The 23772-nt window shown below is 52.6% G+C and overlaps 1 protein-coding gene across 1 annotated transcript in view; it reads right to left on the bottom strand.

Annotated features, from left to right (window-relative positions):
- SEC23IP (SEC23 interacting protein) overlaps window positions 1–23772 on the bottom strand; it is a 74961-nt gene that overhangs the window by 27052 nt on the left and 24137 nt on the right. The window contains exons 6-14 of the mRNA XM_063951730.1: window positions 17245–17366; window positions 16849–16992; window positions 15584–15679; window positions 10992–11162; window positions 6874–7029; window positions 5162–5264; window positions 4899–5084; window positions 4651–4810; window positions 4033–4132 (exon numbers count right to left, since the gene is read on the bottom strand). Of these exons, the coding sequence (XP_063807800.1) occupies window positions 4051–4132; window positions 4651–4810; window positions 4899–5084; window positions 5162–5264; window positions 6874–7029; window positions 10992–11162; window positions 15584–15679; window positions 16849–16992; window positions 17245–17366 (1220 nt within the window). The 3' untranslated portion in view covers window positions 4033–4050. The remainder of the gene's footprint in view (window positions 1–4032; window positions 4133–4650; window positions 4811–4898; window positions 5085–5161; window positions 5265–6873; window positions 7030–10991; window positions 11163–15583; window positions 15680–16848; window positions 16993–17244; window positions 17367–23772) is intronic.

The following is a 23772-nucleotide window of genomic DNA, read 5'->3' as shown; positions in this document are numbered from 1 at the left end:
TACAGGGGCAGATAACAGGAGCGCGGTAACACGTACAAGAAGTGGGGTTCTAGTAACTGTACAGGGGCAGATAACAGGAGCGCGGTAACACGTACAAGAAGTGGAGTTCTAGTAACTGTACAAGGGCAGATAACAGGAGAGCGGTAACACGTACAAGAAGTGGGGTTCTAGTAACTGTACAGGGGCAGATAGCAGGAGAGCGGTAACACGTACAAGAAGTGGAGTTCTAGTAACTGTACAGGGGCAGATAACAGGAGTGCGGTAACACAGTACAAGAAGTGGGGTTCTAGTAACTGTACAAGGGCAGATAACAGGAGAGCGGTAACACGTACAAGAAGTGGGGTTCTAGTAACTGTACAGGGGCAGATAGCAGGAGAGCGGTAACACGTACAAGAAGTGGAGTTCTAGTAACTGTACAGGGGCAGATAACAGGAGTGCGGTAACAGTACAAGAAGTGGGGTTCTACTACCTGTACAGGGGCAGATAACAGGAGTGCGGTAACACGTACAAGAAGTGGGGTTCTAGTAACTGTACAGAGGCAGATAGCAGGAGAGCGGTAACACGTACAAGAAGTGGAGTTCTAGTAACTGTACAGGGGCAGATAACAGGAGTGCGGTAACACAGTACAAGAAGTGGGGTTCTACTACCTGTACAGGGGCAGATAACAGGAGTGCGGTAACACGTACAAGAAGTGGGGTTCTAGTAATTGTACAGAGGCAGATAGCAGGAGAGAGGTAACACAGTACAAGAAGTAGGGTTCTAGTAACTGTACAGGGGCAGATAACAGGAGTGCGGTAACACGTACAAGAAGTGGGGTTCTAGTAACTGTACAGGGGCAGATAACAGGAGCGCGGTAACATGTAGTAATTGAGCTTGCACCAGCGCTTGATGCTTCCTTCCTCTCAATGGAGAGAGCAACTAAATTCCAGCGTTATATAAAATACATACTGTAACCTGAGTGCTGATATAATGTCTGCCCAGCATACGGCCTGTACAGAAGAGCAGCTTTGCATGTGGTATAACGGGAGATCCGGGGTGATGCCCACTCAGTATATATTATAACCAGCATACATAATAATGACTTTCCTAATCAGTGCATGCTCTTTATTACTGAGGAATGATTCTGTTCTTATTTCTCTTACTCCGTCATCCACTAGGGGCCACTGGAGTGCAGATACAATGGGGATATAGTAGGCAGTAACTGGGAGCTGGCACTTTAAATTTATAACCATGTGACTAGCTCTTCACCTACTATGTCCCCCCTCCAAGCCAGTCTTTAATTTGTGCCCAAGGGAGCTGGTCACTCTTGGGACTTGTCCTGAAGATCTCACTCCATTTTTGAGGAGTCCCTTCCGTCTGTTATTGCCAGTTTGGAGCAAAACGAGTTTATGGCGTCCTTAGTCATCGGAATGCCTACTTACAGGTTCCCATTTGGCCTCATCATTAGGCTTTTCACCAGTTCACTATACAGAAGGCTCGTTTCTACTTTCAGGCCCTTCCGTTCGGTCTCTCTTCTGCTTCCAGAGGGTTCACAAAGGTCATGGCAGTCAGGATGGCCCTACTTCAAGTGCGGGAAGTGACGACTGTCCTCTATCTGGACAGTCTACTGCTGAAGACCCACTCTGCAGACCTGTTGCTTCGGAATTTCCGGATAACCCAGGATCTTCTGACTCGACGCGGGTGGATCCTGAACTTCCCGAGGTCTCATGTTTGCCGCTCGCACAGTTTTTTGTTCTTGGGGATGTTTTCGACACGGGCCGTCAGAAGGTTTTTTCTTACTCACAAACTACTCTCTCTGCAGACAAGTGCGGACGTGAGAGAGGTCACCAACGTCCTCCTCTGGGCAGAGGAACGCTCTGGCTTTATCGGCAATTTTCATTCCAGGGGTGTAAAATTGGGAATCAGATTATCTCAGCCGCCAGATCATGCACTAGGGAGAGTGGTCCCTCAATCCCCAGGTGTTTCGTCAGCTGGTCCACCGATGGGGGAGACATCAGATCCACCTCATGGCATTCTGCGTGATCCTTCAACTGCCTCCTTCCTACCCTCGGACGAGAGTCCTGGCAGCAGTAGCCGTGGATGCCCTCACGGCTTCTCTGAACTTCTGGTTCAATTGTCTTTCCTCCTTTCCCGTTGCTTCCACGGATTCTGCAATGCATAAAGAGAGAATACACGCTAGTCCTCCTGGTGGCTCCAGTTTGGCCACACAGGACCTGGTATTCCACCCTACACCTGTTATCAGTAGGGGAGCCCTGGCTCCTGCCTAGGCGGGACGATCTACTACAACAGGGTCCTTTTTCTTTATTCAGCCCTACGCAGGTTTTGTTTCACGGCGTGGCTGTTAACAAGACCGTCTCAGAAGGAAGGGGTTTCCTCGTACAGTTATACCTACTATGCTCCGAGCTCGGAAGTCAGTCACATCGTCTCACTATTACTACATTTGAAGACTTTATGTGGCCTGGTGTGAACGTCGAGGGGTCTCCCCTTCCGTTTTTCATTTCGCCGCCTTCTTCGTTTTCTCCGGGTGGTTTTCTCAGGAAGGCTTCGACTAGGTTCACTTGAGGTTCAGGTCTCTGCTCTTTCGGTTTTCTTCCGAAGAATATTAGCCTTGGTGCTGGAGGTTCAGACCTTCTTGCAGGGAGTTCTCTGAATGCAACCTCCCTTTCGCCCTACAACGGCACCATGGGACCTCAAACTGGTTCTCACTTTTCTGCAGTCTCCGTTATTTGAGCCTCTGGAGTCGATGTAGATAACATGTCTCACCTGGCAGGTGGTCCTTCTCCTGGCTCGGGCTTCGCCAAACGGGTGTCGGGACTTAGGTTTCTCTCTTTCTCTCTCTCTTGTCGACCTCCTGGCCGGATATTCCATGAGGATACGGTTGAGTTTCATGCTCAGATGTCGTTTCTCCCGAAGGTGGTGTCCGCTTTTCCCATAAATCAGTCACTTGTGGTTCCGGTCCTCTCGGCGGATTCACCGGATTTGAGTTCTTTGGGTATTGTCAGGGTGCTACGAATGTCTGTACAAAGGACTTCGGCTATTCGGAAGTCTGTTTTCTTATATGTTCTGTACGATGCCTCCATCCTGGTTGGCCGGTTTCCAAGCAGTAGTTGGCCCGTTGCATACATCTGCCCATCAGACAGGCTTCTTTGGCGGTTTCACGAGAGCCTCTGTCCTCCATTTCGGCGTGCTCTATGCGCTCTGTGAGACCTTAGTGGGTGACTGCCCGTGGGGTTTCCAGGACTACCTTATGTCGCAATGCCACTTGATCGGGCTGACATACGTTTGTCAAGTTTTACGAGTTTGACGCTTTTGCGGACTCTGCGTCACTGTTTGGCCGGGCTGTTTTGCAGGACTGTCAGCGCTCTCCCTCCAGTCTTGGGCGCTCTGGGACATCCCCATTGTATCTGCACTCCAGTGGCCCTTAGTGGATGAAAGAGAAATCAGGATTTTGGTACTTACCGATAAATCCCTTTCTCAGATTCCACAGGGACCACTAGACGCCCACCCAGCGCTGTTTCCTCCTTCTACACTTATCTGTTTGCAGGTCACTATGTGACTGCGCGTTTTGTTCCTATTACCCTCTCACTATATTTCCAGGTTTCCTGGGTGTTATCCTATTTAGTTGGCTTAGCGAACCTCCTCTACTTTAACGTTGATCTTTTCCAGCTCTCCTCGGGCACAGTTTTGACTAGACTGGCTTGGAGGGGGGGACATAGTAGGGGAGGAGCTAGTCACATGGTTAAACATTTAAAGTGCCAGCTCCCATTTACTGCCTACTATATCCCCATTGTATCTGCACTCCAGTGGCCCCTGTGGAATCGGAGAAAGGGATTTATCGGTAAGTACCGAAATCCTGATATTACAGTTTATAACTAGACCCTGTAATCCCAGTCTCCGTCTTTCTCTAAGTTACTGGCGTCTGCCCCTCGCCAGTCCCGTCTCCCCGCACAGCCTGCGCCCGGTGTAGATGCAGAGAGCGGGAGGAAACATCTCCTCATGTAAGTCACTGTCCACACGGAGAGAAACACTTACCTGGGGTGACCCCGGCTGCTACTGTAATTGCTGATCTGGAATCATATTTATAGACTTGTAGATCTCTTTCAATATTAGCAGCGCGGTGTCCTCAGATTCCCTGCAATAAGAACCATGAGATGCAGGAAAAGTAATCAACCACGAGATACTCAGGCCGCAACACATCAGATAACGGGATTTACTGGCCACGACATTCTCCCCCGAGTGCTAGAGATCGGGGCAGTGACGCCCGGACTTCTCTCAATGCTCCCCTGAGGCCGTGCATGTTCTGTATTCTACATTCAACCCCTGTTGGTGGGGGTTAGAGGGGGGGGTCAAAGCTTCTAAGATGGATGAGTGGTGCTGTTGCACATAGCAGCCAATCAGATCATTGCCATCATTCATCTAGTACGCTCTCTAAATGATAGCTAGAACTAGACTGGTTGCTATAGGCAACACCCTCTTTATAAGGTTTGATCAATCTCCCACTATTCCTAGTCTGTGCCACTGATTAGGCCTTGAGTAAGTTACGGATAGCGGTATTTCCTCTGGGATACAAGAGCGTATCTCAGTACATAGCACCGAACCCGCATCATAAGGAGCTCAGACTCTCTCCAAGCCCTCTGCCTGGGTACCCACCAGTAACACAGGTGGCTCTGCAGAGCAAACAGGTACTCATTGAAGCTCTCGATGGGCTTCTCTTGAAGGACGTAGTCTATTCTGCGACCACCGTTCAACATCCCAATCTTCACAGCGAGTTCCTCCTCCCGCCAGGAGTCCGTACTCTCCAACTTCTCAGCTTCCGTGTAAAAGACAAAAAGGTGTCACACCGAGTTTCCCAGCTACGGCCATGGGACAGATATCTCTAGACACTGCTCACTATTCACCTTCCACCTGCTCTTTAGCCTCTTCCTCCTTAATCTGATCCGCAACTTTCTCCAACTCCGCCTGAAGCTGAGATGACGACGTGTGCGCGCGGGCAAAGTCATTGAGGGTCTGCCACGCCGAGCGGAGCGAAGTGATGAAGCCGTGCTTCAGGTCTGACCCCATGCGGCTCAGGCTTTCCTTCAGCTCTGCCAGACAGAAGATAGCACCAGTGTGGAGCCACAACCAACAGATCGGTAACATTCACACAGGCCGAACCACTTACCAAGGTGTAGCCGCTTTCTGCCCTTGTGGTGGGGGATAAGGACGGGCTTCAGATCCAGATCTGGGATTATCATCGGTTCCAGTCTGTAGGCCACAGGATCCAGCTGAGGAGAGAAACGCGCACGATCAGTATCAGCCGGACACGCACAATCCTTGGTACACGCACATAAATGATATCCGCCATCATACTGGCAGAGCGTCTTTATACATTACACCAGTGGTTCCCAAACCTTCTGACATCACGGCGCACTAGAGTATCTGCATTGTGTTCATGGAACCCCGGCCAAACGTTTCTTATTGAGAAAAATCAGTAAAAATGATAAAATAAAGTCCGTTGTGCTGCCCTGTCACCCGTAGCGTCAGTAACGTGGTGACGGACAGGGCCGCGAGTCGGTTTGTCCATGTATTTTATGACGGAAAGCAGCCAGCACTGATTTTGTCTATCACATGGACTTTAACTTGGTTCTGGACCACCCAGTCGCTGTGTCCGGGACTATAGACATTACTGTAAGGCTCAGTCAAAGCTCAGGTATACAGTTTGCTATAATATCTCTGAACAGTACTCCCCATTCTCAATGCTGATTCTGGGCAACAGGAACCCCCCATTCTGCTACACACAGGTGCACACCTCGGACAGTCACTAGCTTCTCCGGTAATGGAAGGAGCCATAGTCTCCAGTCTCAGGAACATGGGCTACCGTCACAAACCTCTCTCTCCTTAACCACTTGCCTGGCATGGTGGCATGAGATGCGACCACACCAGCAAGTGTTTTATCTGACCTGGTCGCAGAGGATGCCACCAGCCAGATACACAGTGTGTGCGGCTACAGGGAAGAGAAACTTCCGTCCGCTGCTGCTGTCAGAGCTCTGCCTCCCCGCACCCTCCCCTCAGTGTTGCAGTGCTGCTGGGTGGTCAGCACGGCAGGATCCCCCACTCGGCGGCTGCAGACAATAGCGGCAGCTGGGAAAGTGTAAACCAACACCCCCAAGCCCCCCATGTACCTGGCAGCTGTCTGGGGTGTAAAAAGTAATGTCGCGATGGTCACGATGTTACCGATCATCACGACCGATGTTCCGATTAATTATTATTTTTTAATTGGAAAAAAAAAATGTTGTTTTTTTTTTAAACTACATTTTTTTTGGATAGGGTTAAACTCATGTTCTTCACCTGATTCACTCATAAAAAAGCCCGACAACTTCTGAGTGGTTTTTGGAGAAACAAATAGTTAAGTGGTAAAGGCTGCCGGCCTTGTTTACAGCAGTCAGGAGGCAAATAGGTTACAATTTTGGATTTAAAATTATATATATCCAACAATCTGGCACTCCACTTATAGTAATGAATGCTCCGGTGCCCCCTGAGTGATAGTGCAGTAAGCCCGCGCTCATAGAGGAACAGAACGGCGGCACTTGGAGACATATATCTATCTGTCTATCTATCTATATGTCTCCAAGTGCCGCTGTTCTGTTCTATCTCTATCTATCTATCTATCTATATCTATGTCTCCAAGTGCCGCTGTTCTGTTCTATCTCTATCTATCTATCTATCTATCTAGATATATCTATCTATATGTCTCCAAGTGCCGCTGTTCTATCTCTATCTATCTATCTATCTATATATGTCTCCAAGTGCCGCTGTTCTGTTCTATCTATATATATATATATATATATATATATATATACACATACACACCCAGACTTCCTGATGGCTACATACCGGGTGATAAATATTGAAGAACCCTTTGCAGGTCGGTAGTCTGTAGCTCTCATCAATCTGATTCCAGCCTCGCACAGTGAGGAACATTCCGATAGGAGAACCCAGGGCAAAGAAGTTCACTGGTTTAAAATCCAAGGAGTCATGGCGCACCGAGACCTAACCCGGGAACAGAAAGACACAAAACGTTTGTAAATACTAACTGTGCAAATGCAGCGATTATGGTCACCGTAATGAGCGGTGTACAGGCAGCGTGGCTCTGACGCAGCAAGGTGACCCGTGGTGAGCGGTGTACAGGCAGCGTGGCTCTGACGCAGCAAGGTGACCCGTGGTGAGCGATGTACAGACAGCGTGGCTCTGACGCAGCAAGGTGACCCGTGGTGAGCGGTGTACAGAGAGCGTGGCTCTGACGCAGCAAGGTGACCCGTGGTGAGCGGTGTACAGAGAGCGTGGCTCTGACGCAGCAAGGTGACCCGTGGTGAGCAGTGTAGAGAGCGTGGCTCTGATGCAGCAAGGTGACCCGTGGTGAGCGGTGTACAGACAGCGTGGCTCTGACGCAGCAAGGTGACCCGTGGTGAGCGGTGTACAGAGAGCGTGGCTCTGACGCAGCAAGGTGACCCGTGGTGAGCGGTGTACAGAGAGCGTGGCTCTGACGCAGCAAGGTGACCCGTGGTGAGCGGTGTACAGAGAGTGTGGCTCTGACGCAGCAAGGTGACCCGTGGTGAGCGGTGTACAGAGAGCGTGGCTCTGACGCAGCAAGGTGACCCGTGGTGAGCGATGTACAGGCAGCGTGGCTCTGATGCAGTAAGGTGACCCGTGGTGAGCGATGTACAGAGAGCGTGGCTCTGACGCAGCAAGGTGACCCGTGGTGAGCGGTGTACAGACAGCGTGGCTCTGACGCAGCAAGGTAACTCGTGGTGAGCGGTGTACAGAGAGCGTGGCTCTGACGCAGCAAGGTGACCCGTGGTGAGCGATGTACAGACAGCGTGGCTCTGACGCAGCAAGGTGACCCGTGGTGAGCGGTGTAGAGAGCGTGGCTCTGACGCAGCAATGTGACCCGTGGTGAGCGGTGTACAGGCAGCGTGGCTCTGATGCAGCAAGGTGACCCGTGGTGAGCGGTGTACAGACAGCGTGGCTCTGACGCAGCAAGGTGACTCGTGGTGAGCGGTGTACAGAGAGCGTGGCTCTGACGCAGCAAGGTGACCCGTGGTGAGCGGTGTAGAGAGCGTGGCTCTGACGCAGCAATGTGACCCGTGGTGAGCGGTGTACATAGAGCGTGGCTCTGACGCAGCAATGTGACCCGTGGTGAGCGGTGTACAGAGAGCGTGGCTCTGATGCAGCAAGGTGACCCGTGGTGAGCGGTGTACAGACAGCGTGGCTCTGACGCAGCAAGGTGACCCGTGGTGAGCGGTGTACAGACAGCGTGGCTCTGACGCAGCAAGGTGACCCGTGGTGAGCGGTGTACAGAGAGCGTGGCTCTGACGCAGCAAGGTGACCCGTGGTGAGCGGTGTACAGAGAGCGTGGCTCTGACGCAGCAAGGTGACCCGTGGTGAGCGGTGTACAGAGAGTGTGGCTCTGACGCAGCAAGGTGACCCGTGGTGAGCGGTGTACAGAGAGCGTGGCTCTGACGCAGCAAGGTGACCCGTGGTGAGCGATGTACAGGCAGCGTGGCTCTGATGCAGCAAGGTGACCCGTGGTGAGCGATGTACAGAGAGCGTGGCTCTGACGCAGCAAGGTGACCCGTGGTGAGCGGTGTACAGACAGCGTGGCTCTGACGCAGCAAGGTGACTCGTGGTGAGCGGTGTACAGAGAGCGTGGCTCTGACGCAGCAAGGTGACCCGTGGTGAGCGATGTACAGACAGCGTGGCTCTGACGCAGCAAGGTGACCCGTGGTGAGCGGTGTAGAGAGCGTGGCTCTGACGCAGCAATGTGACCCGTGGTGAGCGGTGTACAGGCAGCGTGGCTCTGATGCAGCAAGGTGACCCGTGGTGAGCGGTGTACAGACAGCGTGGCTCTGACGCAGCAAGGTGACTCGTGGTGAGCGGTGTACAGAGAGCGTGGCTCTGACGCAGCAAGGTGACCCGTGGTGAGCGGTGTAGAGAGCGTGGCTCTGACGCAGCAATGTGACCCGTGGTGAGCGGTGTACATAGAGCGTGGCTCTGACGCAGCAATGTGACCCGTGGTGAGCGGTGTACAGAGAGCGTGGCTCTGATGCAGCAAGGTGACCCGTGGTGAGCGGTGTACAGACAGCGTGGCTCTGACGCAGCAAGGTGACTCGTGGTGAGCGGTGTACAGAGAGCGTGGCTCTGACGCAGCAAGGTGACCCGTGGTGAGCGGTGTACATAGAGCGTGGCTCTGACGCAGCAAGGTGACCCGTGGTGAGCAGTGTACATAGAGCGTGGCTCTGACGCAGCAAGGTGACCCGTGGTGAGCGGTGTACAGACAGCGTGACTCTGACGCAGCAAGGTGACCCGTGGTGAGCGATGTACAGGCAGCGTGGCTCTGATGCAGCAAGGTGACTCGTGGTGAGCGGTGTACAGAGAGCGTGGCTCTGACGCAGCAAGGTGACCCGTGGTGAGCGATGTACAGACAGCGTGGCTCTGACGCAGCAAGGTGACCCGTGGTGAGCGGTGTACAGACAGCGTGGCTCTGACGCAGCAAGGTGACCCGTGGTGAGCGATGTACAGGCAGCGTGGCTCTGACGCAGCAAGGTGACCCGTGGTGAGCAGTGTACATAGAGCGTGGCTCTGACGCAGCAAGGTGACCCGTGGTGAGCGGTGTACAGACAGCGTGGCTCTGACGCAGCAAGGTGACCCGTGGTGAGCGATGTACAGGCAGCGTGGCTCTGACGCAGCAAGGTGACCCGTGGTGAGCGATGTACAGACAGCGTGGCTCTGACGCAGCAAGGTGACCCGTGGTGAGCGGTGTAGAGAGCGTGGCTCTGACGCAGCAATGTGACCCGTGGTGAGCGGTGTACAGAGAGCGTGGCTCTGACGCAGCAAGGTGACCCGTGGTGAGCGGTGTACAGGCAGCGTGGCTCTGATGCAGCAAGGTGACCCGTGGTGAGCGGTGTACAGACAGCGTGGCTCTGACGCAGCAAGGTGACCCGTGGTGAGCGATGTACAGGCAGCGTGGCTCTGACGCAGCAAGGTGACCCGTGGTGAGCAGTGTACATAGAGCGTGGCTCTGACGCAGCAAGGTGACCCGTGGTGAGCGGTGTACAGACAGCGTGGCTCTGACGCAGCAAGGTGACCCGTGGTGAGCGATGTACAGGCAGCGTGGCTCTGACGCAGCAAGGTGACCCGTGGTGAGCGGTGTACAGAGAGCGTGGCTCTGACGCAGCAAGGTGACCCGTGGTGAGCGATGTACAGACAGCGTGGCTCTGAGGCAGCAAGGTGACCCGTGGTGAGCGGTGTAGAGAGCGTGGCTCTGACGCAGCAATGTGACCCGTGGTGAACGGTGTACAGACAGCGTGGCTCTGACGCAGCAAGGTGACCTGTGGTGAGCGGTGTACAGAGAGCGTGGCTCTGACGCAGCAAGGTGACCCGTGGTGAGCGGTGTACAGAGAGCGTGGCTCTGACGCAGCAAGGTGACCCGTGGTGAGCGATGTACAGAGAGCGTGGCTCTGACGCAGCAAGGTGACCCGTGGTGAGCGGTGTACAGGCAGCGTGGCTCTGATGCAGCAAGGTGACCCGTGGTGAGCGGTGTACAGGCGGCGTGGCTCTGATGCAGCAAGGTGACCCGTGGTGAGCGGTGTACAGGCAGCGTGGCTCTGATGCAGCAAGGTGACCCGTGGTGAGCGGTGTACAGACAGCGTGACTCTGATGCAGCAAGGTGACCCGTGGTGAGCGGTGTACAGGCGGCGTGGCTCTGATGCAGCAAGGTGACCCGTGGTGAGCGGTGTACAGGCAGCGTGGTGCTCTTATGTGGGCCCAGAGAAGGGAAAAGCAGTGATTATCCCCCGTCAGCGCTTGTTGACCTCTGTGCTCCCCACTGCTATAAAGCGACGCGTTCAGTAAGTTGATACAATATTCTGTGTAAGATGTAATTGTAGCCAGAACATTAGAACTCTGTGTAAGTGGTGACTATTACTGTACAGCCCCAGGTGATCGGAGGTTACCTGTCCAGTACCCGTTTCAAAATGCTCATAGTCCACATGAACGTTGGAGACCGAGGTCCCTGTCGGCAGCTTCTGTTTTGGGGGCACCAGCCCCCCATTATCACAGACGGGTCCGGTTTCCTCCTGTTTGATCTGAAGAGCTCTCTGGCTTGCTGCAGCTTTTCTCGCCGCCTAAAAAGAAAAATATAACACCTTAGGAATGGCACTGATAATACATTGCAGCATGAATTCTAGGAGGATCTCAGCAGCAGGACTGTGCTACATCATTCCCCCAGGAGGGGGCAGCACTGATAATACATTGCAGCATGAATTCTAGGAGGATCTCAGCAGCAGGACTGTGCTACATCATTCCCCCAGGAGGGGGCAGCACTGACAATACCACATTATAGTGTGACTTCTAGGAGGATCTCAGCAGGACTGCGTTACATCATTCCCCCAGGAGGGGGCAGCACTGACAATACCACATTATAGTGTGACTTCTAGGAGGATCTCAGCAGGAGGACTGTGCTACATCATTCCCCCAGGAGGGGGCAGCACTGACAATACCACATTATAGTGTGACTTCTAGGAGGATCTCAGCAGCAGGACTGCGCTACATCATTCCCCCAGGAGGGGGCAGCACTGACAATACCACATTATAGTGTGACTTCTAGGAGGATCTCAGCAGGAGGACTGTGCTACATCATTCCCCCAGGAGGGGGCAGCACTGACAATACCACATTATAGTGTGACTTCTAGGAGGATCTCAGCAGCAGGACTGCGTTACATCATTCCCCCAGGAGGGGGCAGCACTGACAATACCACATTATAGTGTGATTTCTATGAGGATCTCAGCAGGACTGCGTTACATCATTCCCCCAGGAGGGGGCAGCACTGACAATACCACATTATAGTGTGACTTCTAGGAGGATCTCAGCAGGAGGACTGTGCTACATCATTCCCCCAGGAGGGGCAGCACTGACAATACCACATTATAGTGTGACTTCTAGGAGGATCTCAGCAGCAGGGCTGCGTTACATCATTCCCCCAGGAGGGGGCAGCACTGACAATACCACATCATAGTGTGACTTCTAGGAGGATCTCAGCAGCAGGACTGCGTTACATCATTCCCACAGGAGGGGGCAGCACTGACAATACCACATTACAGTGTGACTTCTAGGAGGATCTCAGCAGCAGGACTGCGTTACATCATTCCCACAGGAGGGGGCAGCACTGACAATACCACATCATAGTGTGACTTCTAGGAGGATCTCAGCAGCAGGACTGCGTTACATCATTCCCCCAGGAGGGGTCAGCACTGACAATACCACATTATAGTGTGAATTCTAGGAGGATCTCAGCAGCAGGGCTGCGTTACATCATTCCCCCAGGAGGGGGCAGCACTGACAATACCACATCATAGTGTGACTTCTAGGAGGATCTCAGCAGCAGGACTGCGTTACATCATTCCCACAGGAGGGGGCAGCACTGACAATACCACATTACAGTGTGACTTCTAGGAGGATCTCAGCAGCAGGACTGCGTTACATCATTCCCACAGGAGGGGGCAGCACTGACAATACCACATCATAGTGTGACTTCTAGGAGGATCTCAGCAGCAGGACTGCGTTACATCATTCCCCCAGGAGGGGTCAGCACTGACAATACCACATTATAGTGTGAATTCTAGGAGGATCTCAGCAGCAGGACTGCGCTACATCATTCCCCCAGGAGGGGGCAGCACTGACAATACCACATTATAGTGTGACTTCTAGGAGGATCTCAGCAGCAGGACTGCGTTACATCATTCCCCCAGGAGGGGGCAGCACTGACAATACCACATTATAGTGTGATTTCTATGAGGATCTCAGCAGGACTGCGTTACATCATTCCCCCAGGAGGGGGCAGCACTGACAATACCACATTATAGTGTGACTTCTAGGAGGATCTCAGCAGGAGGACTGTGCTACATCATTCCCCCAGGAGGGGCAGCACTGACAATACCACATTATAGTGTGACTTCTAGGAGGATCTCAGCAGCAGGGCTGCGTTACATCATTCCCCCAGGAGGGGGCAGCACTGACAATACCACATCATAGTGTGACTTCTAGGAGGATCTCAGCAGCAGGACTGCGTTACATCATTCCCACAGGAGGGGGCAGCACTGACAATACCACATTACAGTGTGACTTCTAGGAGGATCTCAGCAGCAGGACTGCGTTACATCATTCCCACAGGAGGGGGCAGCACTGACAATACCACATCATAGTGTGACTTCTAGGAGGATCTCAGCAGCAGGACTGCGTTACATCATTCCCCCAGGAGGGGTCAGCACTGACAATACCACATTATAGTGTGACTTCTAGGAGGATCTCAGCAGCAGGACTGCGTTACATCATTCCCCCAGGTGGGGGCAGCACTGACAATACCACATCATAGTGTGACTTCTAGGAGGATCTCAGCAGCAGGACTGCGTTACATCATTCCCCCAGGAGGGGGCAGCACTGACAATACCACATTATAGTGTGACTTCTAGGAGGATCTCAGCAGCAGGACTGCGTTACATCATTCCCCCAGGAGGGGGCAGCACTGACAATACCACATTATAGTGTGACTTCTAGGAGGATCTCAGCAGCAGGACTGCGTTACATCATTCCCCCAGGAGGGGGCAGCACTGACAATACCACATTATAGTGTGACTTCTAGGAGGATCTCAGCAGCAGGACTGCGTTACATCATTCCCCCAGGTGGGGGCAGCACTGACAATACCACATTATAGTGTGACTTCTAGGAGGATCTCAGCAGCAGGACTGCGTTACATCATTCCCCCAGGAGGGGGCAGCACTGACAATACCACATTATAGTGTGACTTCTAGGAGGATCTCAGCAGCAGGACTGCGTTACATCATTCCCCCAGGTGGGGGCAGCACTGACAATACCACATTATAGTGTGACTTCTAGGAGGATCTCAGCAGCAGGGCTGCGTTACATCATTCCCACAGGAGGGGGCAGCACTGACAATACCACATCATAGTGTGACTTCTAGGAGGATCTCAGCAGCAGGACTGCGTTACATCATTCCCCCAGGAGGGGGCAGCACTGACAATACCACATCATAGTGTGACTTCTAGGAGGATCTCAGCAGCAGGACTGCGTTACATCATTCCCCCAGGAAGGGGCAGCACTGACAATACCACATTATAGTGTGACTTCTAGGAGGATCTCAGCAGCAGGACTGCGTTACATCATTCCCCCAGGTGGGGGCAGCACTGACAATACCACATTATAGTGTGACTTCTAGGAGGATCTCAGCAGCAGGACTGCGTTACATCATTCCCACAGGAGGGGGCAGCACTGACAATACCACATCATAGTGTGACTTCTAGGAGGATCTCAGAAGCAGGACTGCGTTACATCATTCCCCCAGGAGGGGGCAGCACTGACAATACCACATTATAGTGTGATTTCTATGAGGATCTCAGCAGCAGGACTGCGTTACATCATTCCCCCAGGAGGGGGCAGCACTGACAATACCACATCATAGTGTGACTTCTAGGAGGATCTCAGCAGCAGGACTGCGTTACATCATTCCCCCAGGAAGGGGCAGCACTGACAATACCACATTATAGTGTGACTTCTAGGAGGATCTCAGCAGCAGGACTGCGTTACATCATTCCCCCAGGTGGGGGCAGCACTGACAATACCACATTATAGTGTGACTTCTAGGAGGATCTCGGCAGCAGGACTGCGTTACATCATTCCCCCAGGTGGGGGCAGCACTGACAATACCACATTATAGTGTGACTTCTAGGAGGATCTCAGCAGCAGGGCTGCGTTACATCATTCCCACAGGAGGGGGCAGCACTGACAATACCACATCATAGTGTGACTTCTAGGAGGATCTCAGCAGCAGGACTGCGTTACATCATTCCCCCAGGAGGGGGCAGCACTGACAATACCACATTATAGTGTGACTTCTAGGAGGATCTCAGCAGCAGGACTGCGTTACATCATTCCCCCAGGAGGGGGCAGCACTGACCATACCACATTATAGTGTGATTTCTAGGAGGATCTCAGCAGCAGGACTGCGTTACATCATTCCCCCAGGTGGGGGCAGCACTGACAATACCACATTATAGTGTGACTTCTAGGAGGATCTCAGCAGCAGGACTGCGTTACATCATTCCCCCAGGACGTTGCAGCACTGACAATACCACATTGTAGTGTGATTTCTAGGAGGATCTCAGCAGCAGGACTGCGTTACATCATTCCCCCAGGTGGGGGCAGCACTGACATTACCACATTATAGTGTGACTTCTAGGAGGATCTCAGCAGCAGGGCTGCGTTACATCATTCCCCCAGGTGGGGGCAGCACTGACAATACCACATTATAGTGTGACTTCTAGGAGGATCTCAGCAGCAGGACTGCGTTACATCATTCCCCCAGGAGGGGGCAGCACTGACAATACCACATTATAGTGTGAATTCTAGGAGCAGGACTGCGTTACATCATTCCCCCAGGAGGGGGCAGCACTGACAATATCACATTATAGTGTGAATTCTAGGAGGATCTCAGTCATAGGAATGTACTACACGGGATGATAACTACCTACCTGTATAGCAGCAAGCTCTTCCACATATTTGGCAATCTTCTTTCTAGGCCCCAAAGGAATTCCCATCTCTTTCAAATCATCGATAGTACACATGAGCTGAGAAGAGGGAGACTCGGGATTACACAGGAGATACGCATACAGACATGAATACATTATTATGAGAAGGCCGCTCTATCAGGAACAGGAAGTGATGGACAAGAATTCCATTGCTGGGCGCTTACAGCCAGGACACAGGGGGGGGGGGGGGGGGGGTTGTCTTCTGCCACTGCCGCCAGGCACAGGTGACCCCCAGTCCCCAGACAATGTCCCAAGCATAGGTGACCCCCGCCATGTACCAGTGACCCCCGGTTCCCAGCCAATGTCCCAGGCACAGGTGATCCCTGTCATGTACTGGTGACCCCCGCTCCCCAGCCAATGGTGCCAGGTAAAGGTGACCCCTGCCCCTCCCCAGCCAATGGTGCCAGGTAAAGGTGACCCCCGCTCCCCAGCCAATGGTGCCAGGTAAAGGTGACCCCCGCTCCCCAGCCAATGGTGCCAGGTAAAGGTGACCCCTCCCCAGCCAATGGTGCCAGGTAAAGGTGACCCCCGCTCCCCACCCAATGGTGCCAGGTAAAGGTGACCCCTGCTCCCCAGCCAATGGTGCCAGGTAAAGGTGACCCCTCCCCCATCCCAGCCAATGGTGCCAGGTAAAGGTGACCCCTCCCCCTCCCCAGCCAATGGTGCCAGGTAAAGGTGACCCCCACTCCCCAGCCAATGGTGCCAGGTAAAGGTGACCCCTCCCCCTCCCCAGCCAATGGTGCCAGGTAAAGGTGACCCCCACTCCCCAGCCAATGGTGCCAGGTAAAGGCGACCCCTCCCCCACCCCAGCCAATGGTGCCAGGTAAAGGCGACCCCTCCCCCCACCCCAGCCAATGGTGCCAGGTAAAGGTGACCCCTCCCCCTCCCCAGCCAATGGTGCCAGGTAAAGGCGACCCCTCCCCCACCCCAGCCAATGGTGCCAGGTAAAGGTGACCCCTCCCCCTCCCCAGCCAATGGTGCCAGGTAAAGGTGACCCCCTCTCCCACCCCAGCCAATGGTGCCAGGTAAAGGTGACCCCTCCCCCTCCCCAGCCAATGGTGCCAGGTAAAGGCGACCCCCGCTCCCCAGCCAATGGTGCCAGGTAAAGGTGACCCCTCCCCCACCCCAGCCAATGGTGCCCCCAGCTGAGAACGCAGTATTGCGGTCTCTGGTACTATAATAAACACAGCGGACACCTGTACACCTACCAGAGACTCCACATCAATCTTCTCTTTCTCAAACACACTGGTGTACTCCGCCAGGCCGAGGGTCTCCAGCGCCTCCTGCAGGCCAGGCAGCTCTTCCTGTATGGGCTCAGACTCAATGGACTCGTGTGAGGAGGGAGCCTTGTCCTGTGTATATAAATAAGGGGACAAGTCCCATCTCAGCTCAGGAAGCTTTCGTTACAATACAGAGATCAGTGTGGCCAGATACATATAGCTGTATAGGGGACATGGGAACCCCAATGTCTTACATCTCACGCCCCTTCCGTCACCGCCATTAGAGGTGATCCCCACACCACGCGCCTCACAGGTGGTACAATTACTCAGGATCTGACACAAGGAACGGCGGTTCTGGGCTGAGGGTGAGCGGACCAGACGTACCTGCCTTTCCTCCACAGCTTTCGGTTTAAGCAGAGCATTAACATCAGGCGGATCGGCCAGCGCAGGGGGAGGAGCCATCATATCCGACTGGTTGGACAGTACATCAAACAGAATCAAAGAGCCTAGAAGTGGAAAGTTACCAGACGTAAGTGATCAGTAACAAAGCTTACACACAGCGTACAACTATCTCACACACACACACACACACACACACACACACACACACACACTAACAGGAGGTGTGATAATATGTAACAGGGATTATGGGGGATACACACAGCGTACAACTATCGCGCACACACACACACACACACACACACACACACAGTAACAGGAGGGAGATTACACTGTGTGATAATATGTAACAGGGCTTATGGGGGATAGAGGGGGCCTTGGACTGCACACCCTAATTCAAAATACAATGAGAGGTGCTACCATGCTGAGACTTCTAGTTCCACAGAGGGGGGGGGGGAGAGAACATGCAGGTGCACACTCTAAATACTAAACTCTGCTAATCAGAATAATTATAATAAATGCTGCAATAAATCTGAGGTGCTTAGCATAATTTTGGCCAAAAATATGGGCCCACCAACTTCTCACTAGTGTGATGCCTTGGGGCGATTGGCTTGTGCTGGCCTGGGGTGTCACGTGCTCTGGACTTGAACCTTCGTGTTCGGGACATACCAGATGAGGGCACCTGTTTGCGGTATGTGGGACCATTTATTTTTGGGCAAAAATTATGCTAAGCACCTCACGTTTACTTTATGTTATATTGCAGAGTTTATTACAAGTTTCCTGATAAGCAGTGCACCTGCCTTTCCTCTTTTTTCTGTACGAGGGACACACACAGCACACATCTATCACACACGCATAGTATCAGGTGGGATTGCCCAATGTACATGTCATACACCCCTTTACATTGTATCACTCTCTTCACACAACTATCGCACACAGGACGGAGAACCTTACACAACAGGATACAATGTAACTGTGTGTTCAGCTGAATATTACCAGCCCGACATATCCAGAGCCGGCCCTAACCAATATGATGCCCTAGGCAAGATTTTGGCTGGTGCCCCTTAGCACCACCGCTAGTTCCGCCTCTGACCCTGCACCCCTTTCCCAGCACCATCAAACCCCCACCCATAGCAGTCCTTTTTTTTTTTTTCCTACCCCCTGTAATTTAAATAAGAACAGTGTGCACATTCGGTGCACAGCCCAAAAAGGTATGTGTTTTTGCTGGCAAATGGCATGGCCACACAATAGTACCCCCAATTCAAATTATGCCTCACAGTAGTGCAACTTTATTCACAATTTATCATACGATAGTGTCCATTATTCACATTACATCACACAGTAGTACCAATTTACCTTATATACGTTACTTCTCACAGTAATGCCCCTCATTCACATAACATCATACTTAATTGCTCCTTATTCACATTACACACCATATTGCTCTTTATTCTCATTACACCACACCATATTGCTCCTTATTCACTTTACACCACACCATATTGCTCTTTATTCACATTAGACCCCACAGTAGGGCCCTTTCTATACGTTACGCCACACAGTAGAGCACCTTATACACATAATGCCACACATTGGTAATGCATTTATACACATAATACAACACAGTAATGCCCCTTACACATATGACACACATTATTAATGTCCTTATAAACATAAAGCGCCTTACACATTATGCCAACCCTTATTAATGCCCTTATACACATAATATCCCTTACACACACATGCCGCACATTGTTAATGCCCTTATACACATGACACACATAATGTCCCTTACACATATGCCGCACATTATTAGTGCCCTTAAACACATAATGACACACATAGTGCCCCTTACACATGTTACACATTATTAATGCCCTTACACAAATAATGACACATATAGTTCCTGCCGTGAGTCAACTTGCAGCTCTGCTAACGTCGGGTGCCTATTTTTTATGAAAATGCATCTTATTTGCATCGCTATGTGGCTAGGATGCACAAGCAGCTTCTGCTGATTAAAATGATATGCAGCATGCCTATATACTGAGTGAGACTGTGGCTGTATCTGCATACGAAATGCTACACACAGAATATAGGCATGCTGCATATCATTTTAATCAGCAGAAGCTGCTTGTGCCCCTAGGCATACCAGATGCCCTAGGCAATTGCCTAGTTTGCCTATGCCTAAGGCCGGCTCTGGACATATCCCTCGTCTGTTGGATGGCAATTCCTCCTTACAGTGATCATACATAAACGCTTGCTGCAATGTTCTGCAATAGAGTGTCTGCACCACTCTCTATATACCCCAGCCAACCTTATCCTCACATACCGAGAGCACGCAGAATTGTTTACTTATATACAAACAACTATATATAAACACATTAATTCCCCCATAGAGGTGAGGAGCAGTATTAGCCTTTTATTATATAGGATGAAATGTATCTAGCACATTGATACAACACCCCTAATTTCACTACTTTTACCCTTCAGATCCCAATTGTATGTCTAGGAGCTACGATAACACAGAGAGCCGACTGGTAAGGGCAGCGACGTTTCCTGTTGTCGCCACTTGTCACAAGACCATCATTTCCATTAGGAATATAGCTCTTCCAGGGAACTTTGCAGTGTACCTTATGTCTTTATTACAAAGCAGCTTCTTACATGGGGCACAGGGGTGTATCTAGGGGCCCGGGCGCCCCTGGCAAAGTAAGGGACTGGCACCCCCATATTTGAAATAGGGAAGGTGCATGTGCAAAAAAGGGACATGATCTTGTGGGAAAGTGGCATGACCATACAATAGTTCCCCCAATTCAAATGACGCTACACAATAGTAATCCTTATACACATCACGCCCACACAGTAGCAGCTCCCTTTACACATTATGCCCACACAGTAATTCTTATAACACTGAGGAGACATCAGCAGTGCCTGACCTGACTGAGGAGGCAATGCCACCCAAGGCCAGGTAGTATAATCAGATAGTAGTGCAAAGAAGTTCAGTGCAGTGCACTACCCAGTGGTGCAAGTAAAAAAAAAATCTTAGTGGTACTGTCTGCGTGCACCTTCGGCGCACGCATGCCAAAGAATGGGTGTGGCCACATGGGGAATGGCCAATGAAAATGGGGGCATGATACACATATGCTCCCAATAGTGCAGTGCCAGATACACATATGCCCCCACAGTGACAGATATGCCCTTACAGTGCTAGATATGCCCCCACAGTGCCAGATACACATATGCCCCCACAGTGCCAGGTATGCCCCCATGTTGCTAGATATGCCCTCACAGTGCCAGGTACACATATGCCCCCACAGTGCCAGATATGCCCCCACAGTGACAGATATGCCCTTACAGTGCTAGATATGCCCCCACAGTGCCAGGTACACATATGCCCCCCACAGTGCCAGGTATGCCCCCATGTTGCCAGATATGCCCCCATATTGCCAGAACCACATGCCCCCATGGTGCCAGATATGCCCTCATAGTGCCAGATATGCCCCCACGGTGCTAGAAATGCACCCACATTGCCAGATATGCCCCCATATAGCCAGATACACATGCCCCCACAGTGCCAGATATGCCCCCATGTTGCTAGATATGCCCCCACAGTGCAAGGTACACATATGCCCCCACAGTGACAGATATGCCCCTACAGTGCTAGATATGCCCCCACAGTGCCAGATACACATATGCCCCCACAGTGCCAGGTATGCCCCCATGTTGCCAGATATGCCCAAACATTGCCAGATACACATATGCCCCAACAATGCCAGATAAGCCCCCACAGTCATATAGTCATAGTCCCCATCCCCCTCCCTCCACATAGCCATAGTCCCCTCCCAGTAAACAGCCATAGCCCCCACCTCCCCAAGCAATAGCCGTAGTCCCCGCAGCACATAGCCTCTCCCAACACAGTCATAGTCATACAGTAGTCCCCACCCCCCTCTCATCACATAACAATAGTTCCCTGCCAGCATAGATAGCCATAGTCCCCCTCCCTGCACATAGCCCCTCACCTCCCCAAGCACATAGCCATAGTCCCCCTTCCTGCACATAGCCCCTCACCTCCCCAAGCACATAGCCATAGTCCCCCTCCCTGCACACAGCCACTCACCTCCCCAAGCACATAGCCATAGTCCCCCTCTCTGCACATAGCCCCTCACCTCCCCAAGCACATAGCCATAGTCCCCCTCCCTGCACACAGCCCCTCACCTCCCCAAGCACATAGCCATAGTCCCCCTCCCTGCACATAGCCCCTCACCTCCCCAAGCACATAGCCATAGTCCCCCTCCCTGCACATAGCCCCTCACCTCCCCAAGCACATAGCCATAGTTCCCCTCCCTGCACACAGACCCTGACCTCCTCAAGCACATAGCCATAGACCCCCTCCCTGCACATAGCCCCTCACCTCCCCAAGCACATAGCCATAGTCCCCCTCCCTGCACATAGCCCCTCACCTCCCCAAGCACATAGCCATAGTTCCCCTCCCTGCACACAGACCCTGACCTCCTCAAGCACATAGCCATAGTCCCCCTCCCTGCACACAGCCCCTCACCTCCCCAAGCACATAGCCATAGTCCCCCTCCCTGCACACAGACCCTCACCTCCCCAAGCACATAGCCATAGTCCCCCTCCCTGCACACAGACCCTCACCTCCCCAAGCACATAGCCATAGTCCCCCTCCCTGGACACAGACCCTCACCTCCCCAAGCACATAGCCATAGTCCCCATCCCCCTCCCAGCACATAGCCGTAGTCCCATCCCCCTCCCAGCACATAGCCGTAGTCCCATCCCCCTCCCAGCACATAGCCGTAGTCCCCATCCCCCTCCCAGCACATAGCCGTAGTCCCCATCCCCCTCCCAGCACATAGCCATAGTCCCCATCCCCCTCCCAGCACATAGCCATAGTCCCCATCCCCCTCCCAGCACATAGCTGTAGTCCCCATCCCCCTCCCAGCACATAGCTGTAGTCCCCATCCCCCTCCCAGCACATAGCCGTAGTCCCCATCCCCCTCCCAGCACATAGCTGTAGTCCCCATCCCCCTCCCAGCACATAGCCGTAGTCCCCATCCCCCTCCCAGCACATAGCTGTAGTCCCCATCCCCCTCCCAGCACATAGCTGTAGTCCCCATCCCCCTCCCAGCACATAGCTGTAGTCCCCATCCCCCTCCCAGCACATAGCTGTAGTCCCCATCCCCCTCCCAGCACATAGCTGTAGTCCCCATCCCCCTCCCAGCACATAGCTGTAGTCCCCATCCCCCTCCCAGCACATAGCTGTAGTCCCCATCCCCCTCCCAGCACATAGCTGTAGTCCCCGTCCCCCTCCCAGCACATAGCCGTAGTCCCTTAGTACATAGTAGTAGTCTCCCCCACTCCCAGCACATACATAGCCTCCCCACACAGCACATAGCCCTGGTCCCCACCCCACAACATCCCAGCAGATACCCGTAGTGTCTGGCAATACCTGCTGTGCCGAGCTGCCTGGGATGGAGGGCGGAGGATCGCTCAGCAGGCAGGAGCTGCCTGGGATGGAGGGTGGAGGATCGCTCTGCAGGCAGGAGCTGCCGCCGGTGTCCGGCACCGAACCAAACTACGTGAAGAAACTGACAATAAACTACAGCTCCCAGCAGCCCTTACCGCCAGAAGCTCCCGACAGCAAGGGTTGCTGGGAGTTGTAGTTTATTTTCCGTTTCTTCCCTAAAGTGCATTGCGGTTCCGGATACCGGCGCCAGCTCCTGCCTGCCGAGCGATCCTCCATCCCAGGCAATGCACAGGCAGCTCGGCACAGCAGGTATTTCCAGACACTACGGATGAAGGGATTCCACCCATTGACCAATGGTGGCACCGCTGGGAGGTGCCCCCTGCTCGGCTGGCACCCCTGGCGAGTGCCATCCTGGCCAATGGGTAGATATACCCCTGGGGCACAATATCCAGGCAGGGATATCATTATCATTACTGCACACAATATTTCTCTAGGGAAACACCAGACAATCCTTCCAGCACTGCAGCCATACAAGTCACACACTGGTCGGATCTGCAAATCATCCGCCTGTATGGATATCTCAGGTAGTTCCCACCCACCGGTTGTAATGCGTCCCTGGAGGCTGCCTCTGGTCTTGGACACTTTGTGGCGTAATATAGCTATTTAATCTCTACCGCCTCGGTGGTCACTGTGTCCAGCATTTATCTATCGCTGAAAGATTCTCTGCTATAGTAAAATGCGCACCCTACTACCGTAATTGAAGCCTGGGGCTCAATTTGTTTGGTTATCCCGGATGCTGCTCTGGAATGGCGGCAGAGATATAACTCCCCATTTGCTGCCCTAGTTGCTCCTAGAAGTTTCAATATAAATGAGTTTTATTCCGTGATTTGCATTTACATAGATTCGAGCACAGCACTGGGGATCCTGCAGCTCACAGCGCCACCTAGTGCCCACTCCAAATGAAGCAATTACTGATATTTGTTAGTTATATAGCACATACATATTCCTCAGCGCCTTACCGATACTGTAGA

Source organism: Pseudophryne corroboree, unplaced genomic scaffold (assembly GCF_028390025.1).
Source record: "Pseudophryne corroboree isolate aPseCor3 unplaced genomic scaffold, aPseCor3.hap2 scaffold_1851, whole genome shotgun sequence".
NCBI classification, from domain to species: domain Eukaryota; kingdom Metazoa; phylum Chordata; class Amphibia; order Anura; family Myobatrachidae; genus Pseudophryne; species Pseudophryne corroboree.
Note: the sequence above shows the minus strand (reverse complement) of the source record. Positions and strands in the feature narration are given on the sequence as shown.